General features: G+C 43.5%; 1 protein-coding gene across 32 annotated transcripts in view; it reads left to right on the top strand.

The window, feature by feature from the left end:
• Nucleotides 1-21,314, top strand: part of NRXN3 (neurexin 3) — a 1,559,048-nt gene that overhangs the window by 432,861 nt on the left and 1,104,873 nt on the right. For all 32 annotated transcript variants that reach the window (XR_009399188.1, XR_009399187.1, XR_009399186.1 and 29 more), the window contains one exon: nt 18,300-18,601. Coding sequence is in view for 27 of the 32 variants with exons in the window: in XM_059373628.1 (XP_059229611.1) it covers nt 18,300-18,601 (302 nt within the window). In the remaining 5 variants the exon portion in view is untranslated. The remainder of the gene's footprint in view (nt 1-18,299; nt 18,602-21,314) is intronic.

The raw sequence follows: 21,314 nt of genomic DNA, 5'->3' as shown, positions 1-21,314 counted from the left end.
GATCTCTCTGTCAAATAAATAGATAAAATATTTAAAAAAAAAAAAGAAAAAAAAAAAAAAGAAGCACACATTCTTCTTACTTGGGGCGGTAACTGTTATGTCCCTAACATAATAAAATGATCTTTGCTGCTTATTAAATACTTCTCCACCCGGAGAAGGAGATGGAAGAGGTTTTCCATTGAACGGTTTGGCTTAGAGCTGACCTGGTGAGAGGGTCTACCACACAGGCCCGAGTGCTGAATGCTACATGTGGGGGACATGCTTCCGCCTGCCCTCTGTTTCCTGGAGGAGCCTGAGACAGCTTTTCCAGAAGAGAATTGAGGGACTGAGGAAGGGGCACCAGGCATCAGGGGGCTGGTGCGCTTCCTACAGAGCAGCAGGGAAGGGGTTAACCAGGCCTGGGCAGCCTCAGCGCCAATCACTGGAGGAGTGTGGGAAGCACAGTAGGTGAGATTTCATAGAAAGGCCTTGGGGTCATCAGGGGCTGTCTCTGTTAGCGCATGCCATCCTCAGAGGACAGAGAGGAAGTCTGGGAGGGCAGAACAGGAGAGCGGCAAGCTGTGCCCACCTGGGGGAGATCCCTTGCCTCGGAGTCCCGTGATGGTGTTAGAGCCTTGGCTCTGCATCCAACAAGCTCTGAAACTCAGGGCAAAGTCTCAGGACCTCTTCGGCTTCTTGTTCTTTACCTGTAAAATGAAGGCATTTGACTAAGGAGAACCCAAAAGTTTCTTCTGGTTATGAAGACTATAAATAAGGAAAAGATAGTGCCCGTATTTCAGCAAAGCATGGGGGATTATTTTTTTCTTACTCAAGCTCATCAGTGGTAGAGTGTCACTCATGTGATTCAAAGGACTTGCCTCTTTCCTGCCCCACCACTTCCAAAGAGGAGTGCTCAGTAAGATGTCAGTCAGCACTCTGCTTAGTTAATTTAAGGGAGGCTGGGGTTGTGTTCTTCTTTTCTTGTTTTTTCTTTTTAAAGATTATTTATTTATTTGACAGAGAGAGACACAGCGAGAGAGGGAATACAAGTAGGGGGAGTGGGAGAGAGAGAGAGAAAAGCAGGCTTCCCACCAAGCAGGGAGCCTGATGTGGGGCCGGATCCCAGGACCTGAGCTGAAGGTAGACATCTAACAACTGAGCCACCCAGGCCCTCCTTTTTCTTTTTTAAATTCAGTTTGTACTGATACAAGGTGAGGGATGCTGATATCCTGTGCCAAAGGAAGGTCACTGGCAACATTCTTAACCCCTCCAGGGAGGCAAGCACCTCTTGGACTTAGCCAGGAAGTCCAAGAAAGACTTGAACAAAGCAGGCCCTAGACACAGGCAGTGAAAGGGAGCCTTTCTTCCTTCTGGACTGTCAGGACACAGGTTAATTCTTCCACAAGAAGTGAAGGAGAAATGATGCTTGACTATCAGCCACAGCTTTGGAACTTCCCCAGGCCTGAATCCCTGGGAGGCTGACGTGGGTTTTGAGCCTTCGTAAAAGGCATCAGGAGCTCGGTCTTGCTCCATGTGTGTATATGAGCCTTGTGGTCACCTGGTGAGGCCATGCTGGACAGTGGTGAAGGTCATCTATCCTGGTTGTGGGCATTAATGCTGGTTCTTACCATCTGAGCCACTATGGACGAGTAAGAAAACCTCAGCCCTCCCATCTGTAGAGTAGAGACTGCTACAGAGCACTTCTCTCAGAGCCGTGATAGTTCCATGAGATGTTAAAGCAAGGAGGTGAGCATGGTGCGTGCCAAGGGCCCAACCCTCCAGAGTGGGTTGCAGCCACTATTACTAAACAGTGCTGCCCTATGGCGAGTGAAAAGCAGCCTTATATAAGGGAACAAACCACTGGGATCTCTGGGACAAGAAACTTGACCTGCAGCATTACACAATTCTTCTCAAATTCACCTCCCTTTATGAATACAGTTCGCCAAGTGGGGATGACATAAAGGAATGTGTTTATGGGGATCTCCAGAGGGTTGTCCCTGCTCACAGAGGGCCCAGAGGAGGCCCGTAGCCAGGTGGCTGGCTCCTCCCTATCATTGGGACAAGGAGCTTCTCTTTCAGAGAGCACCTGAGGTCAAGAGCAGCCATACCATTTGGAATGCATTCTAGAGCTCACGGAGAGTGGAGAGGCATTTTATGTATCAGAAGCTACTGCATGCCAGAGCTTCTCCTTTTCTTGTCCTCTTGATTTTCCCTCACCCGCATGGTTCTCAGATATATTAACAGCCTTCCCATGCCTTCTGCAGCCATCAAGAAGAGGAGTAAAGACAGCTGGGAGAATCCCATCTTCTTGTGCTTGTTCCTCGTCACTGCCTTGGTTTATCTTTTGTTTCTCCTTCTCTTTCCTTTCTCTTTTCTTTTTGAAAATATCTGTGTTGCTGCTCTGCATGAGGCCAGCATTTCTTTTTCCCTCCTCCCTCCCCTTTTACTGCTGTTAATTGTTTTGGTGCTTTTGTTTTTTCCCTGGACCTGAACACAGTGGGAAAGGTCAGCTGTCAGAGGAGGGCTGTACGGGGCTGATAAAGCCTTCAGGAGATTGCATTGGAGTCATTAAGCAGCATTCCCTCCCTGGAGTCAGTCTCTACTGCTTCAGGCAGGAGAGAAAAAGCAGCTCAAAGAGTAGAAAAGGCAACCTGTCTCAAGTGAGTGGCTTAGCCTGTGAGCACTGAGCAGCACACTCCTTCCCAGAGCCCTTCTCCAGGGGCACATGCTGTCCAGTGCCAGCTCCGGTGACCCTGGGACATGGATGTAAATGTGCATTTGGACGAGACACACACGTAGGCCTGGTAGAATGGACTCTCAACTGGGAATTAGGCATCCAGCATCCTGGAGGCCACACTTCTGAAGTTGTCCCTGTAGTTATTGCATTCCTGTGTCCCTCTCCATTGTTATTTTGCAACTAACTCACCTATGTAAAAATCAGAAAAACCTGGGTTCTGGTCTTGGCTCTGTTGATAACTCCTTTAGAAAAACTATGCTAGGCTTATAAAAAGAAGTAGAAAATAGGGTTTTAAAAGTACTTTCCATCACTGGTTGGATTTTACCTTTCTCTACTTGTGAAGTAGGAGCGAGGAGCATTTCTCTCCTTGGACACAGATGTGAAAACCAGTTAATTCTTTTTTTTTTCCCCTCTAAGTGCCTTGATGTAAACCCAAAGTGAGAGTTCTTGGAACACATCCATAGTGCCTGTCAGGAAATTCATGATGTAATTCTGCAGAGCTTTAAAAGAAGTGGTGGACATCTTTGTGAGTGGGGGGAAAAAAAAATCAGAGGATAATAATCCTGTAGAGTTGCATGATTCTTAATGTGTTATCAGATCCTGTTCACACTTCGTAATGAGCTGTTTTAAGGATACTATTTACCTTAGCATGCTGTAGAAATGTGATGTGCTAAAATCTGATGGAACTCTCCTGTTTTCCCTATCAACCTACTACATGCTGAGTGTTCTCAATACATGTTTGCTAAGTGGAAGAATAGATGAATGAATGAGTGAGTGACTTAAAGATTTCACATAACACTACGTCAGTCCGCTGTGTTTCTTTGCTCTCACAGGTGCCAAGCACAGTAACGGTCATGGACAAGGAGGAGTTTGGGTGGCTATTGCTGGCCACGGAGGGTGTTTCATCAGGGGATACTGGTAGTTTTACTGTCTTCCCAGCAAGGGAACCAAAGGATAATGACTAGAGTGTAGCCATCCTGAGAGAGTCACCGAAGAGGGTTCCTGTCCAGACCAGCCAGCACAGAGGCCCTGGAATAACACACAGTGGTTGCTCAGCTCCTGATCCCAAGGCAGGGCCTTTTATACAAAACCTAACCCTTACTGCACTGGGAGGAGCGATGGGATAGAAGTCAGACCCAAGTCTAGCCTTGTTCTTTTTTTTTTTTTTTTTTTTAAGATTTTATTCACTTATTTGACAGACAGAGATCACAAGTAGGCAGAGAGAGAGAGAGGAGAAAGCAGGCTCCCCGAGGAGCGGAGAGCCCGATGCGGGACTTGATCCCAGGACCCTGAGATCATGACCTGAGCCGAAGGCAGCGGCTTAACCCACTGAGCCACCCAGGCGCCCTGGACTATAGGATTTTTTGATGGTTATTTTTCATTGTGAATTATGGTAATGACATTCTGTCTCTGTCATATATTTATTAGTTGGTATAATTAATCTTCTCATGATATAGTGACTCCCCCAAAAAGATAAGCCAATTTCTGTCCCTTTAAATCAGAGTGAGATTCAGTCAACTAATGCTTAGACTTCAGTGCCGCCATATTGAAATTCATCTTTGCTGGTATCTACATGGGGATTTCAACACAACTGACAGAAATGAGCTACCAGTCCTCTTTGTATTTTTAAGTCTTAGACAGTCTCACCCTATATCTCCTTCCTTTTTGTTTTGATTCATTCACTTACAAAGTGTGGTCAAAAATCTTGACCAACTGGTGTTATGTACATATGTCCCAACTTCTGTAAGTCTGGGATCTTCTATGCATTATCTTCATACCACAGTTGGGATATCCAAATTATTCATTATTTTAACATAACCTATGGTTAGAAAAATGTCCCTGATATGTCTTAACTAGTACTGCTGGAGAAGGTTAGGAATTTGCTTTTATTAATATCAGTGCCATAAATATTTATTATGTAAATGTCTATACAGGCTACAAAAATAAACAATTTGAGTGTCTATTTCAGTCTTAAAATATAATTTTTTTCTGTTCTTTTTGATCATAAGTCAATGAACTTTTTCTCTTCTGAAAGCCCTGAGCATATTTCTGACTGTAGTCTCTGCTGTCCTAACCTAGAGTCCAGCTGTCTGGCCTTGAGCTTGTTGGGAGAGAGGCAGCATCTGTACATGGTTTGTGAATCATTCTGACTCAGAAGGAGGGTTTCCATTTTAGATTTAGTGCGTCAAAAGTGGATTTCCTTATTTATGCTCTCACAATTCCGTGGTTTTTGTTTTAGCATTTATATATCTCCAGTGTTGCAAATGTATAGAAGAATTCCTACAATATTTCTCAGTGCCCTTATGATATGTATTCATATCCCAAAATGTGTGGTTAGTACATCTCCATGTTTGCTGAAAACCTAGCTTTGTTGGGGAGATAGAGGTTCCTTTGGACGCCGTAGGAGGGTGCTTTACAAAATTAGATAATGTACATGAAAATGGTTTGGAAAATGTGACAAGCATGCTCTGCAAATAAGTGTGTGTGTGTGTGTGTGTGTTTAAAGAAATGAATAGCTCATCTCCCACAGGAGTACCATTGACAGAGATTTTTGCTAAGATACCCATCCCTCATCAGGAGGCAGCATGACCTGGGTGACAGCATATATAGTGTTTAAAAGTTTACCTTAGTTTGTGTTTTGGATCTGCTTCTTATTAGCTGTGATAGTGTACAGTAATTTCACCCCTCGAGAATCTCCATTTTATCATCTGTCACGTGGAGCTGGTAAAATTTTACGTCACAGGACTTTTGTGAGAGTTGAACGAGAAATATTCTACGTTATCCCAGGGGAAAGGTCCTCTTTCAGGTGACACATGAGCACAGATATGTTATCTCTATTAATAAGGCATTGGTTCTTACGGTAAGTGTTTTGAACGCTTGTATCTTAAATCATCAAAACAGGTCTTGGTTAATTTTTGTCAAATGTTATATAGACAGTATTTGTTATATTGGGCCTCTCTTTCTGTAAGATCCTGGAACACAATATAGGTTTAATAAATGTTCATTACCTGCCCTTTTTATACTATGGCCAAAAAAAAAAAAAAAATCTACCTCTTAAAAAGGCTCTGCTGATAGTCTGAGAGGAAGAAGTGATGATGGTGAAGTAAACACCTTATGATAGCTTTACGTGCACTGTTGGTACGAGAATTGAATTTGCAGTCACTAAAGATTTTCTCCTTTATTCAAGTTTCCTAAATCAGGTCACTTGATTTTTAAGTCTGCCTGCATTTTTACAGAACTCACCCTTCCCGCCACCCCCTTTCAACATACCCCATCTTCATCCATCCCTGGGTTCACATTCTTTCATTTTAATTACTTTAGACCCAGGGTATCGTCCCTCTCTTCCTGGGAGCCCTGGAACAGGGCAGTTTTAATTTTCATCAGTATCCGCTCCTATCTCCTCCACTGCCACAGTCCTTTTCTTGGGAGGAAAAGGAGATGCACACCTCACTATAAATAAGAAGACACAGCACCTTTTCTAGGATTTTGACTTCTGCATTGGCAAAGTTCCCCAGTTTGTGTCTCTGAACAGGGTTTTAATCACTTGGGCTGTAGTGCTCAGCACTGAAAGCTTTAAGAAGTACTGCAGAAATGGTAGATTAGCCGCATTTAACAAAATAGAAAGTTTTCATTGTGTCATAAAAAGCCTTATTGATCTTGTCCAGGCTTTGACTCCAAGGCCTTTTAACAAGCCCCTCTGTCTAGACTTGCAGGCTAGAGCCACGGTGCTAACAAAGGAGGAACTGGGCTGGGTTCCTGCTGGCTGCAGGGGGAGGCCGAAGGCCTGGGCAGATTCAGGTTTCTCTGTGGGGATCTTCTTTTTTTTTTTTTTTTTTTTTTTAAGATTTTATTTCTTTATTTGACAGAGAGAGAGAGAGACATCGCAAGTAGGCAGAGAGGCAGGCAGAGAGAGAGCGGGAAGCAGGCTCCCTGCCGAGCAGAGAGCCCGATGCGGGGCTCGATCCCAGGACCCTGGGATCACGACATGAGCCAAAGGCAGAGGCTTTAACCCACTGAGCCACCCAGGTGCCCCATCTGTGGGGATCTTCTTAAAGAACTAGGATGGTTGTATTCTGCCCTGGAGGCTTGCGTAGGTATACTGTGGCATACCCTGAACTCCCCGGGGTTGCGTCTCTGCACTTGACGTTGAGTGATCCCTCAGTAACAAATCCAGGTCTTCTCTGTTCCTTAGCTCCTGTGAGCATTTCCTCCCTTTGTCCTTAGGAAGCCGACTGAACTCTGTCTTGTCGGTGCACTGAGCAGTGGGTTTCCGGGAATGGGGGAGGCAGCAAGGCGGCAGGAGGAACTGGTGACGTTCGAGTCACGGATCAGTTCAGCTGCATTTCAGTTCAATTCCACATGTCTTTATTTAATACATTCGGGGGTACATGGGAGATTTCAGAAACATGAAAAATGGGTGCTCGCAAGAGATGATTGAAGAGTTGACATCAACGTGTGAAATAAACAAAGAATCATCCAAGATTTATTGAGCCATTAGGTATTTCATCAGAATCATCTGCAGGTAATAAAAAGCATGAAATATTTCAAATGTATAGTCCCTGGACTAGAGGATATTATAAACATTGGTTTAGCTATTCTGCAGCTTAAACACATTTTAATGTTTTGCCATTTTTGCTTTATACCCTTTTTTATAAAGGCTGAGTATTATTTCAGTACATCTCGGGTTCCATTTCTTCTCTCCTTCTCCAGAAGGAAACACTAACAGAAATTGATTATGGATTGCTTCTGTGTTTTTCTATTCTTGTTACATATGAACAGGACTGTAATATATAATGATTAGTGATCATTGTGTGTGTGTGTGTGTGAGAGAGAGAGAGAGAGAGTTAGTGGAGGTGAAATTTATTGGCCAGTGCCAATTTATGTTCAGTATTCTTTATGTATTCTGGGCTAAGTGAAGGAAACATTAGGTAAAAATCTTTAACACTTTATACTTCCCTGTTGATCACCCAGAGGAAGCTTGGGAGTCTCTCGATCACCTTTCCTCTTCTAGGAACAGGAGCTATTTGAGCTCCTGAATATCGGTAGGAAGTTTCACATGCTACCCAACTGTCTCATTTCTCTGGACGCTTGAAGTTGGTTGGTTTCATCAACACAGTGACTTAGATAACTGCTGAGTTCAGAGGTCAATTAGAGCATCTTCTTCTGATACCAGCACGATGATTGGTTATGGCGGGTTCTTGTTTTCATCTTGGGTGAAAACAATTTGGCAGAAATAAATATTTTCTAAGTCCATATGGGTTTTAAAACCCACGTTGATTGCTTCAAAATATCTTTTTTTTTTTTTTTTAAGACAGAGTGAGCAGGAGGGGAGGGACAGAGGAGAGGGAGAGAGAGAATCTTAAACAGACTCTCTACTGAGTGTGGAGCCCATCACAGGGCTTGATCTCAAGATCCTGAGATCATGACCTGAGACAAATTCAAGAGTCAGACACTTAACTGACTGAGCCACCCAGGCGCTCAACTACTAAATATCTTAATATTTGAGTGAGTTTTCCCAAATTCTGTAAACCTTTCATGACTTTACTTTTTCTTTCTGAACACTATGTGTCGATACAGTGAGTGTCTAATTTGGGGAGCAGTTAGGGTCAATATATGTGCCAGTGTAAAAAAAAAAGTCATTTCTGATGATCTGCTTCCTGCTCTAGAATCACAGTGGGTATTTCTCATTGTTATTAATTCTGTTTGTATCAGAACTACAGTCTTCCATTCTCTCTTCTCCAGCTTTTGTCCCTACTAATATTTAAAGATTTTATTTAGTTGAGAGAGAGAGAGAGCACATAAGTGGGGGAGAGGCAGATGCAAACTCTCTGCTGAGCTCAGGGAGCCCAACCCGGGGCTCAATCCCAGGACTCTGGGATCATGACTTGAGTCAACGGCAAGTGCTTAACTGACTGTACCACCCAGGTGTCCCTATCCCTCCTAATTTTTTTTTTTTTTTTCGTTCTCATCAAGTCCATGGACTATAGTCTCATGAAGAGGGATTTGGGGCTCTAGTACACTTGCCCTAGTTATTGTGTAACTTCTGTAATTTTTTCATCCAAAAACTTCAAACCTCAATCTAACATTATCTCCAGGGGAGCAACCAGGGTTAAATTCTTCTCCATTATAATCACTTGTATCCTCCATGCAACTTCAAGAAATGTATCGTAGTAAAAACTATGGCATAGAGCCGGCTTTAAAGTCATGGCTAGAATTGATGTTTGCTTGCCATTGACCTTGTGTGGTTCCAGGTGTGTCAGTTATTTTTCCAGACTGAAAGCAGTGCAAGGGCTTGATGTCTGAGGTGTGACAGCCATAACATTCTGAATCCATTGAAGAACAGACAGAAGAGTCAAATGGTGGTCAGGTCAGGGATCCAGATACCAATTTTCTTGCTGGTAGGGCTATGTTAGAGTATGTGGCTTTGATTTGCAGCCAAATTGGGCTCCCATGTAATTCCCCCCCCTGAGTTAAATTCAACCACTTGGGCCTAGAGAGAAGAGCTAGAAAAACCCAGGCCTTCTTCTATGGGGCAGAGTCCACTCCGACAGGTCTGCTGCATGGGAGAACCTAGAGGAGAGCTCAGTGCTTGGAGGAAAGGCAGATCTGTAGGAGAGAGAAAGGGCACATAAGAATAGTGAGCACCTAATTAAGAAACATGGACCTGTGGGTGTCAGACCCTTACTGTGCAGATGAACCACTTCTCGCATTGAAAGAATAAAGGAGAGAAGGTTCAAGTGTTACTGCAAAACCATTCTGTTCTGGAGAATGGGGAGAAAATGTTCTTGTGGAGTTGTAGGGACAGGGTAATGGAGTTCCCTCTACAAAATAGAGTGTACTTTTTGTGTTCAATCCATGTGTGATTGACTCAAAATTAAAATAAAAAGCCTGTAGTGGAAGAAACATAATTATAGTTTGACTCCTATAGATGAGGTGGTTAAGTAAAAATAAAATGTACAGCATTTACGTCAATTATTATTTTAATTGTGTTATGTTAGTCACCATATAGTACAATTAGTTTTTGATGAGTGTTCCAAGATTGAGTGTTTAAGTGTAACACCCAGTGCTCCATGCCATCCGTGCCCTCCTTAATACTCACCACCAGACTCACCCATCTCCCTCATTCCCCTCACTTCTAAAACCCTCAGTTTGTTTCTTAGAGTTCACAGTCTCTCATGGTTTGTCTTCCCCTCTGATTTCCCCCCTTCACTTTTCCTTTCCTTCTCCTAATGTCTTCCATGCTATTCCTTATGTTCCACAAGTAAGTGAAACTATACGATAATTGACTTCTTTGCTTGACTTATTTCACTCAGTATAATCTCCTCCAGTCCTGTCCATGTTGATGCAAAAATTGGGTATTCATCCTTTCTGATGGCTGTGTAATATTCCATTGTATATAGGGACCACATCTTCTTTATCCATTCGTCTGTTGGAGGGCATCTTGGCTCTTTTTCCAGTTTGGATATTGTGGACATTGCTGTTATGAACATTGGGGTGCATATGGCCCTTCTTTTCACTACATCTGTATCTTTGGGGTAAATGCCCAGTAGTGCAATTGCCAGGTCATAGGGTAGCTCTGTTTTTAATTTTTTGAGGAATTTCCACACTGTTTTCCAAAGTGGTTGCACCAACTTTCATTCCCGCCAACAGTGTAAGAAGATACACCAGTTATTTTCAGTGGGTTGGCGGCCATTTGCAGCACAACTACCTCAGGCCAGGGTTTCTTGGCAATATCCATTCTACTTTGGAGATGTCTCCTGGATCCCTCTTTATTGTTCTAGCAATTTGTCCACCCCAGTCAATACAAGGTAGGCACAGTTGTGCACTCCCAAGCATCAGTTTTCCTCTCCTCTATAGACCCTCCATCCCCAGCACCTCAGGATAGGGCATATCAGTCTCCAGCCTCATCCCAAGCCTGTACTCATGTGCCTGTTACTCTGCCCATTACGCATTGAACTTCTCACTGTTCCATGAACATCCTGTGCTTTTCTAGGGACTATACCAATGAATACGGTGTTTCTTCTAACTAGAGTTTCATCCCTCTTTTGTATGATGAACTCTTACTCATACTTGAAGACACAAGTTAAGTTTGACCTCCTGTGTGGTGTCTTCCCTAACATTCATGGTCATTTATCCCTTCCTCTGCATGCCAGTATCACCAACGAAACAGTTACTATGCTTAATTGTTAGTGCTTGTTTGTGTGTGCATTCTTACTGCTGCCATCAGCAGCCAACAAGTCTGTGCCTGGGATCTGGATTGTGGACTTTTTCAGATGGGTGTTTCACAGCAATTCTATGAAATATGTACTCTGGTGATTCCCATTTTGTAGAGCGGGAAACTGAGGGAGAGAGAATAAGGGTAAAGGGATGAGCTACGATTTCACAGGATTAGGTAAGTGCCAGAACTGGTCGATCCAAGTCAAAGTCTTCATCATTACCCTCCTTGAGTCCTTGAGTCTGAAGTCCCACTCTACCCTGGACAGTGGGAGGGTGCCCTGTTTCACGTGAGTCTAGGCCAGGGCCTGGCACTTAGCGGGCATTCGAGTTGCTTTAGCTTTACCATTTCTCTTCTACCGTACAGTATCAGCTAATTATTCCTATTCACAGGGTTGCCGTGTGGCTGGAGTGCTGTCAGCATTGGGCACATTGCATGGTGCGTAGCAGGCACCTGTAAATCCTCATTCCTTAAATGAACAGAAAATTTAACTTTTATTGTAATGCAATCAAGAGAAAGGCCGTCTTCAGGATACCATTAGCTTTCTAGTGATTTCAGTGAAGCATGATTTTCCAGGCCATTCTTCTGTGGACTGAGGCAGCTTCCCTCGCCAGGATGCTAGCTGTTTATTTTCCAAGTGACAACTTGATGTACTGTTTTCCTTCTCATCACTTTCAAGAAGCATCTGCAGGCTAGCAAATGACCCAGGCAGTGTGGAAAAGTCCATTTATTTCTCTGTTGCATCTTTCCTACAGAGAGTCTGAGGATAAGGGTTGGAAATGGCTCCGGGAGGTCAGATTTCCTGTGTGTTTTGTTTTGTAGTGCGGAATTGCTCATAGCGACACAATTTGCTATCTGCTGGTACACTCTGCTTTTGAAATACCTGTGTGATGGGATGTGGCAGGTAAAGGATTCATCGTTTCCCCTTGGGTGATGGCTCTGCACTTTGATCTATCTGAATGCTTTGTTTGGCCCTAAAATACACTGTAAGGAAAAGGGGACAGCAAGAACCAGGAGGACACTTACTTGTACAGTTTTTTGTTTTTCTTATTCCGCATGTCCCTCCTCCAGTTCTAGCAGGAATTCCCATTAGGTGATGTGTAATAGGATTCGCTCTAGTAAAACAATTTCTCTTTTCCCCTGTTTTTGCAAATATGATGATCTCCCAGCCCAACCGCTAACATGGAGGTCTGCCCACAGATCCCTTAGAGGTGGGAGTTCTTGTTCTGGATGTTGGATTCTTAGCAGGTTGCATGGAAAGGGGACAGAATCATGCAAGAACAAACTCACTTTTGCCTTATACCGTGTTCCTTTGCCAGCAAACCACCCAGTGGCTGTGTCAGCTCCAGGCACCTTTCTGAATTGAGTGCATATGCAGTGTCCCAAATTCTGGAATTGGGGACTTCACTATGAGTTCATTTCTGCTTTATGTACTCCCTGCGCAGGGCTGCTTTTGTCACCATCTAGACTCATTCTTTTTTTTTTTTTTTTGCCTAGGAAGCAGTGTCCAGAAGAGGTGGACGATATGTCAGTTTATAGTTGGAGCACCTGAAGCTTGTCACAATGGCTGTCCCATCTGAGGATAGACTGCTGTGTGTGTGGGCATCTAGGGAAAGGCATCAGCAGACTGGCCCCAGGACCACAGGCCATCCCTTTTTCTGGCGGGGAGGGCAGCAGCAGCCCTTGTCTGCTGGTATCCCTGAGCTCCAGGATGTACCCGGCCAGGGTAACCAACGAGGGTCATCTCAGCCTGGGCACCACACTGCTGCATGAAGGCCAGCTGAAGGACAAAGGCTTCAGAGCTGAGCGCGGTTTTGCTTGTATCTCCGAGGTGCAGCCTTAGGCAGCTGGTTTCCCTACTCCCTTTCTGGAGCATAGCAGGTGTTCTGTTCAGGGCCAGTTGATACAGCCCCTCCAGAGGGGTTGGATTTTCATCGGCTCTTCTAAGTGATGTCTAAAAATTCCATTCCCAAGGTCCTCTGATGGAGGTGAAGAGTGCCATCTTCCCAGTTTGGCTTTCTCCAGTCTGCTGCAAGAGAATTCTGGGCTGAAGCCAGCCCCCCTCTGCATTCCTCTGCTTGGGCTCCTGCTGCCTGAGAGGACTCCTTCTGTCATGGCTAGTGGTTTCTCCTTTTGACCCATTGAACTTCTTGCAGTTGTAGGAACAGTTGGGGGTGGAGGGGTTAGGAACCTGCTCGAGAGTTTGAGTTCCTGGCCAGGTGGTGATATGACATCGTAGCAAACGCAATGCAATGGGAATCAGGGGACTAAGGTTTTGGAACTGGTCTGAATGCTTTTCAGGGTCTCGGATAACCCACCTAAACTATGTGCCTCCAGTTCCTCCCCTTGGCATAATCCCAGCAAAGTGGCCTTGCGGAGCGTTGAGAGACACAAATAACAACTAAGAAAGCATTTGGAAATACATGGCATTTAAGAAAGTGCACTGTATTTGCAAATGGACCTAGAATCCTCCTTTACGTACACCTGACATGTTCTCCCTTGAGGCCTTTCATGTCTAACATTCTATCATTGTCGCTCAGTCTTTACCTCTGGTCCTTGGTTTTCCATGGCTGCATTTGGATCAGAAGTGTGCAGACTCTGGCTTCTTCCTGTGGTCTGTGGTTTGCCAGGACCTCTGTCTCTCCATTTCCTGTGTTGTCTCTCCTAAGAACTGTGTGCTTCCATTATTGCCCAGCAAAAGGCAAACCTTCCTTGGGAAGGGTATCAACCTCCAGGTTGAACCTGTCTGGGCACCCCCAGGAAAGTAGTTCAGATGTGTTCTCGACCTTTTCTTTTTTAATCTTATTTATTCATTGTGAGCAAGAGAAAGAGAGAGCCGGAGCAGGGGGTAGGGCAGAGGGAGAGGGACAAGCAGACTCAGAGCTGAGGATAGAGCCTGATGTAGGGCTCTGTCTCACGCCCCAGAGATCATAACCTGAGCCAAAATCAAGAGTCAGATGCTTAACGGGCTGAGCCACTCAGGTGCTGTGTTCTCATCTTTTAATGGGGCTTTCTGCGTTCAGTTTGTTCTTCTTTTCAGTTCACTCTCAACCCAACATTAGTTGAGTTGCAAAATTGTTTTAGAAGATTATGTGATTTTTTAAAAATACAAATCAGACCCCATCCATCCTTTCAGTGAAATTGTACAGTGGCTCTTCATAACCTTCAGAATAATAATAATATTCAGAAAAAAGCCCGGATTTCTTGATCTCAAAGCCCGAGATATCATGCTCTCAGAAACCACAGACCCAATTAAACAGTGATATGCATTTCTCCACACTTCTTAGATTGCATGGTAAAAACATATTACGCTGAATATTTTAATCTGCTTTGCAATTTCTCAGAGAAATGGAGATATTATTATATAAATCACTAGCTGGATTTTTTTTGGGGAGGGAGAGTGGAAAATAGAATTGAATAAATGCTTGTGAATGCTATTTATATATAGTACTTGGATTAACAAGCCTTTTGAAAGATCAGTACTTTACATATCTTATACAAACTGATTTAAAATCTTGGGTTATACATATCTAGATTGCATCTCGTGTTTAATCAGTTGGACACTTACAAATAATGGGGAAATGATTTGTTGTCATGTGGTTGCGCTTTGCTTTCTGTGTAGTGAGAATAAGATTTTTATTTTAACACTTATGCAATTGATTGTAAACTTTGGGGTGATATAATTTAAGGGGATCTAAACAGTCCATCAGGCATGCCCGTGCGTGCCTTCTTGCCAAGCTGGAGCTTTCTGCTAAGCTGTTGTGTACTCTGTTACATAATCCCCTGAGTCCATTGTCTCTACCTGGTTAGCCTGAATACATGCAAGGTGACTGCGTTGTCTCTTCGACCTCTTTCCCAGTGTAAACACTAAATAAAGGAAACAAATTTGGAGCAATATTACATTTTTTTTAATAGAGCATTTGGAGAATTGAATGAACTTAGAAATGTGTGTGCCACTGTTTAGTTTTGTGCCTTTCAGTTATGTTCATCGTCAATTGAGTATGGTTTTCAAGGTGACAAGACAGTGTTTACACTTTGGCTCCTGGAAGGAGATTAAGACAGGCTGGGATCTTAGGAGAAATCAGTTGTGAGAATATGCAAAGGAATGCTTTCTTCAAGGTTCTCACTCCTTCTTCTTCCGTGCCCCTCATTTGCTCTTTTGAAGACCGGGTCATGCACTGTCACTGCAGCTCCTCTCCACACAGTCAGGAGGAAGGTGTCCCATGCGTTAAAAATGTTACGATTGAGCTTATCTAGAATATGACTCAGAGAGTAGCTTTCAGGTGTCTCTTACATGTTGACATGTGGAGGAGATAAGAGCATCTGGGGTGATGCTGCTCTTGGTAACCTCCAGCCTAGGGAAGAGGCAAACCGGGAAAATTCATCATTGAATGAAGAGATAGGGAAGGCTGTGTATGGTTACAGCATTTTCCTTAGATTACTTGCAAAGGGACGTGCTCAGCTACATAAAATCTTTGTTGGTAAATTTGCATGGGGATTAGCATAAATATGCATCTGATTTACATAGACAATTTCTCACGTTGGTTTTATTTCTTGTTTATTTATTGATATTCTTTTCTCTACAATGATGTCATTTTTCTTGTGTGGCCTCCACATAAAACAATTTCTATTGCTTTAAACACACCCAGCATCCAGGGAGGAAAGGGGAACATTATTTTGGTGAGTAAGTGATATATATGGGGGCGGGAAGAGATAAATTTCTGGCTCAGTTTATCCAGGGTTTGGGATGCTTTGTAAGTTAATGCTTGGCTCTGTGGAATCATTTGCACCCTATAGTAAAGTAGGAACATTGGTACTTCCAAAGTGATGGGTAAAAGAATATCGAGAGGGAAGTCCAGATAGGCAGTGGAAGTCCAGAGTAATACCAGCTGTGTGATCTTGGGCAGCACTTATTTTTAGTTGTCACTTTCATCCTTGTTAAAAGGGAGGTGGGCATTAAATCAGATAAGCTCTAAAATCCCTTATAAGCTCCAAAGCTTATTATTTTTGCATACTCCTTGGTTTAATTACTTGACAAATATTAGGCACCATAGAGCACATCAAATGGGATCTTGGAGCCTTACTGTTCTGTGTCCAGCCTTTCCCCTTTGAAGGGTACTCCATGATTAATTCAAGCATCTCTTTAGAGGCACTCATTTCCTTGTTCATTTTTCTCAGTTCATTGGGCACATAAGGTCTAACTTAAATGTTTACAGAAGACACCTGTTACCATAGCACGTTACTGTAGGCACTGAGGACAGGCATAGTAGTTGGCTCTGTGCGCATTTTCATCCATAGGAAAAGAGTTTGAAGGTCATAACTTCATTGGATTTGCCGTCTTTTACTCTAGGTCAAACTCACCTCTTGGTCTACTGAGCAGAGGCTCATCCAGTTGCATTTTCACAAAGCCATTTCTTCAGAAATGAGAGGAAAAATCATGACAACAGACAGGGCACTAGGGGATTGGATAGATCTGTTTCAAACATAGAGATGGTATCAGATTGCTGCTTCGTGATTTTATTTTTTTGGCTATTTTGGTAAGAAGCATCAGAGATAGGTTATGTTGCCAAGTAGTACTTGCTACGGATATATCGCATACACACACACATATATATGCAACACTGTGGTCATTTATATGTGGACAGGACCCTTTTGCTTATACCAGTGTGTGTATTTATGTGTGTATGTGTGTATATATACAGGCATGCACAAAACAGAAATATGCAGGGAGACACCTGTCATTGAGACCCTCTGGAATACACAGGATAAGTCTGATATTTACATCTCTGGAATACGAAGTTGAGGTTCATGTTTTAAGGCTATTTTGATGCTATTCCAGATTAATATAGTCTGTAGTGGGTGGTCATCTCTCCCAAATGATGAGTGATTCCTCTCCTGTTCTTACTTAATTATGAGAATATATTTATTTTACTTAAGTGACTTACTTAGGGCTGTGATGGTCGATAGGATCTAAGTTGAGGTGGAATTGACTTTAGTTACTAAGGTCGAAGTGTAGTTCTAGAAAAGAAAATGGAAACTGCTCAACCTTATGTTGTAGTCCCCACTCTGTAACGGGACGCTGCCTACCCAACCTTGTTCTGTTGCCCACTTCCTTTCATGATGAGGTGATTCACTAGCTTTTGGCCAACCCTGATGTGCATGTAGTAGGCCACTCTCAGTCAGGCTGCCTGTCAGAGGGACGAATGAAAGTCCATATGCCAAGTTTTGAAATTATAAATTACATCAACAAATAATTAAACAAAACATGTCATTCCTTTGATGAATATACCTTGGACACTACCTGGTAAGCCAGGTACACACTTAGAATTTTTGGATTCCTCAGTGTTCTGCACTGGAGAATTCTAGCACAAGGAGAACCAGGCCCTCTGGCTGTCAGCCTGCGGCCTGACCCCTTCCTCTTTCCACCTCTCTCTCCATTCTGTATCCACAAGGAGTTTGGTATATATGCACGTGGATGCCCACGTGGCCAGCTCTAACTCCCTGCAAAGGGTCCCGCCATTGCTAGTGCTCAGACCTCGAAGTATGCACACCAATGGCATGCTATGCTGTTGGAAAATGAGTCTGGGCGGAACCTTGCAGAAGCCCTGCAAACAGGCCTGGGGTTCTTTGGGTAGGAAATTAGAGGATCCCAGGGTATGGCCTTGGAAGAGAATATATACTTCAGTGGAATGCTGTCTTGACCCTGGGTGTTCTTTAGGATGGTCTGACCAGGGACATCTAAATTAGGAGACTTCAGAGCAGAGATCCCTTTGAATCGAAAGGGAGCTATTGCTGTCTTGTCAAAGTGTTTCACCAAATTCTGTTCTCTCCCCTTTCCCTCATCACACCACTGGGCTCAGGACTCTACCATGGAAACCAAAGTAAGCTGGGTTGTTGATGGATGGAAATTAGAGCCAGATCTTTCAGGGTAATTGATTTTTAGTTATTGGTCAATAAAAGGGTACGTAGAGCTGAAGAACCCTTTGTCAGAACAATTAATTATCCATTCTACACCAGCTCTCGCCAGCATTTAAAAGCCACCATTGAACCAAAAACAACATCAACTTCACTCTACCATTTTGCATAAAATTTCCTTGGGTTTTTCTCAGGGAAAACAGGAAGGAAATGCAGCAAACTCTCTACACCGTTGCGTTGGTCTTCCTCCCTTGTGAGAGTAGATGGCTTCTCGGCAGTTGCTGTCTCTCCTGGTTCACCTGGTGCTTAGTCTGGTAGAAGAGTTGGAGTGTGGACAGCAAGTCCCTGGCAGGGAGCCACTGACCGGGGGGCCGTGTTCTCCTTGGTATTTGCACACACATGACTCATATGCCAGTCAAGTGGTGACTGCTTTCCTCTTTCCTTTTCACTCAGCCCGGGAGGAGAACGTGGCCACTTTCCGAGGCTCCGAGTACCTGTGCTACGACCTGTCTCAGAACCCGATCCAGAGCAGCAGTGATGAAATCACCCTCTCCTTTAAGACCTGGCAGCGGAATGGGCTCATCCTGCACACGGGCAAGTCGGCCGACTATGTCAACCTGGCTCTGAAGGATGGCGCGGTCTCCTTGGTCATTAACCTAGGGTCCGGGGCCTTTGAGGCCATCGTGGAGCCAGTGAATGGAAAATTCAACGACAACGCCTGGCATGATGTCAAAGTCACACGTAACCTCCGGCAGGTAATGGCTGTGGGGAGAGAGTGCCCGGAGGCTGCTCTAGGGCAGCTGGGGCGGAGGTTTGTGAAGCAGGTGCTGGGCGAGCGGGAGAGATAGAGCTTTGGATTTGTCGAAGCCTAACATTCTCCCCGGTCTTTGCAGTTTCACAAGGAAAAATTATAAAAATATGTTTCTTCTCCTCCTTCAGTTCTCCACTTATGCTTGATTTTTTCTTTTCAGAAAAAAAATTCAGTTGTGTAGATAATAAAAGTTATAAATACTTTCCTTTTATTCTGCTTTCCTTCTTATCATTTTCTTAATTACGTTTGAATCTTGTATTATTGTCAAATTCAATTAAGGATGTCGTTTTGTTTCTGTAGCTTGCGAGATTTTCCTCATTTTTTGAATATATGTCTGTTTTTCTTTTTCATTAAGTTAGCCATTGCCATGATGTCATGATTTTAATTCCTTCCAGGAAAGAGTCTTCCTTTTTCTTGTCCTTTTAATTTACCACCCCTGCCCTGCTTTCATTTTTTTTTTTTTCCTGTTGTTATGATAACCTGTAGAATTAGCTGGAATCTGTCTGAATTCCTCTGTTTCTCTGTTCCTTGGTGCGGTGGTCCTACTTTATTGCCCCGGTCTCTATCTCTAAGGCTCTTCAGTTGACTGGGAGGCCTGGAAAGTGGAAGGACCCAAATAAAAAAGTCAACTTTGGAGCAGCCTTTCCTGGTTCTGTTCGGGCATGAGAACTCCCATCGCTTGCCGATTCTAAGCAAGCAACTACGTCAGGTGACAACGCTCTCAGAAAGCCTTAGCCAAGTGACATTGTTTTCAGTCTCATAATGAATAGTAATAGTCACAACAGTAATAATAGTAACACCGTACCAGCCCACATCAATGAAGAAGAAAAGCATTTTCTATAAAAGTCAAGGTCGGTGCTGATGCCACTTTCCGGGTTGCTATTTGCAGTTGGTTTTTCTCCTTGTGATTTTTGTCATTAAACCCAGTTAGACAGGGTTCATCCTTTATTAATCAGAAAACATTATGCAGATTTCCAGAGACTGCTTATCAGATTTTCTTCTGCAGTATGATTGATTTAATGCTTTCTAATGTAAATGTGAGAGCAGAAGAATGGACAGGTATTTGCATATGTTTTCTGTTTCATTAAAGGGCAACTCCTTAGCATTGCTAAGTGAACAGAGAAGTTTCACAAGGCACTAGGAGCGCACAATATTCAAAGCACTCATTGTAATGCTTAAGTATGCTGAGGAAGCTGCCTGGTTGGGAGATTCTCTTCTATCTGTGGTGACGTTACCAAATCACACAAGTCTTCGAGCCTCCAGTCATCTTAATACCAATGGACTGGACAGTTTTGAATCATTATTCTGTTTTTCCTCCAAGGCCAAATGATCCAATTGCTAATGTTTTCTTTAATAATCCCCCATCCACACTTACTCAGCTCAGCTCAGTGCTCAAGAGGGCCCAAGTTGAATTTCCATTTGCTAACATGTAAGGGCACGGTGTGTTTGAGTTGCAGAGACTAGACCCAAAAGGAAAATATGACCTTTTGCCAGCTTCGACTGGCAGGTGCACAGTCCCACCCTTTAGGCTTTAGTCAGTGGAGGGGGGAGCAGGGTCAGGCTGTGATGGTCACGAACCAGTCTGTTTCTCTGCTTCTCTCCCACTGTGTACACTTTCTTGCCTTTCTAGAACAATTCCAATTAGCTGGAGAAAGGCTCACTTTTATTTCTACTAAAATACTTTTCTAAAATAGAATTGGGCCCCAGTTACATCTTTTAAACTGGGTGGGGGATAAACAAAATCCCAATTCCATCCTTTAAATTGGGTAGGGGTTAAACAAAACCGGTCTTCAAACATTGGGTGTGCTGTTTTGGTCAGAGCAAGCAGAGGAGGGGAACCCTGGAGGGTTTCTCTTCCAAGTTCTAAGACCCAGCTCCTTCAGTGTCCTTGGACAAATCATTTAACCTTGCCACACCACAGTTTCATTTGTGAAATGGTGATTACAATCCTCCCTAGCCATGTGTGGTGGCTAAATATGCAAAGCACCTTATGTTCCAGAAGGATTATGAGCTCCTCCATGGTCTGGGTGCTAGACTCACTGTGACATGCGCACGATTTATAAGCTGAGTATTCTGTTGTGAAGGTGACTGTGTCTGTTACCAATGATGCTGCTAAGCAAAGCTCTCCGTTCTGGACAAGGCGACAGAGGCCCAAGCGTGTTAGGGCACATTTCTTGGCAGAGGAAATATGAATCTCATAGAGAAAGTGTCCCTAAAATGGGTCTTCATTGAAATCCCCACTGACTTTTGCATCCAGATGCAGTTTATTGAAAGAGAAGGAAATCTTTGAAAAGCAGAGTTGATTTTGCAAATGTAATCCTTTCTGTGCTGAATCACCTAAGATTATTATTTTGGCCATTAAAAATACATTTATAACATCTTCTTTAGTTCTGTAGGAGACATTTGAAGGGGTTGGAAGCCCCTGTCTATTTCAATTAAACTGTAAATTACTTCATAAATATTTGCTAATGAGCTTATGACTTTCTCATCTACTTTTTTGGTAAGGTCAAATGGTTTCGGTGGCAAAAACTCATCTGAGAATGCTTACTTGGAGTTTCCTGGAGTATTCATTAGTAAATGGAGCCGAACTTGGCCCATTCCTTCCTTCTTGGTCATCTAGTCTTGGTTCTACCTTTGAGACAAGTCAGGACCAAGGC

The sequence above is a fragment of the Mustela nigripes genome, chromosome 13 (genome assembly GCF_022355385.1).
Source record: "Mustela nigripes isolate SB6536 chromosome 13, MUSNIG.SB6536, whole genome shotgun sequence".
Classification (NCBI taxonomy): Eukaryota; Metazoa; Chordata; class Mammalia; order Carnivora; family Mustelidae; genus Mustela; species Mustela nigripes.
Note: the sequence above shows the minus strand (reverse complement) of the source record. Positions and strands in the feature narration are given on the sequence as shown.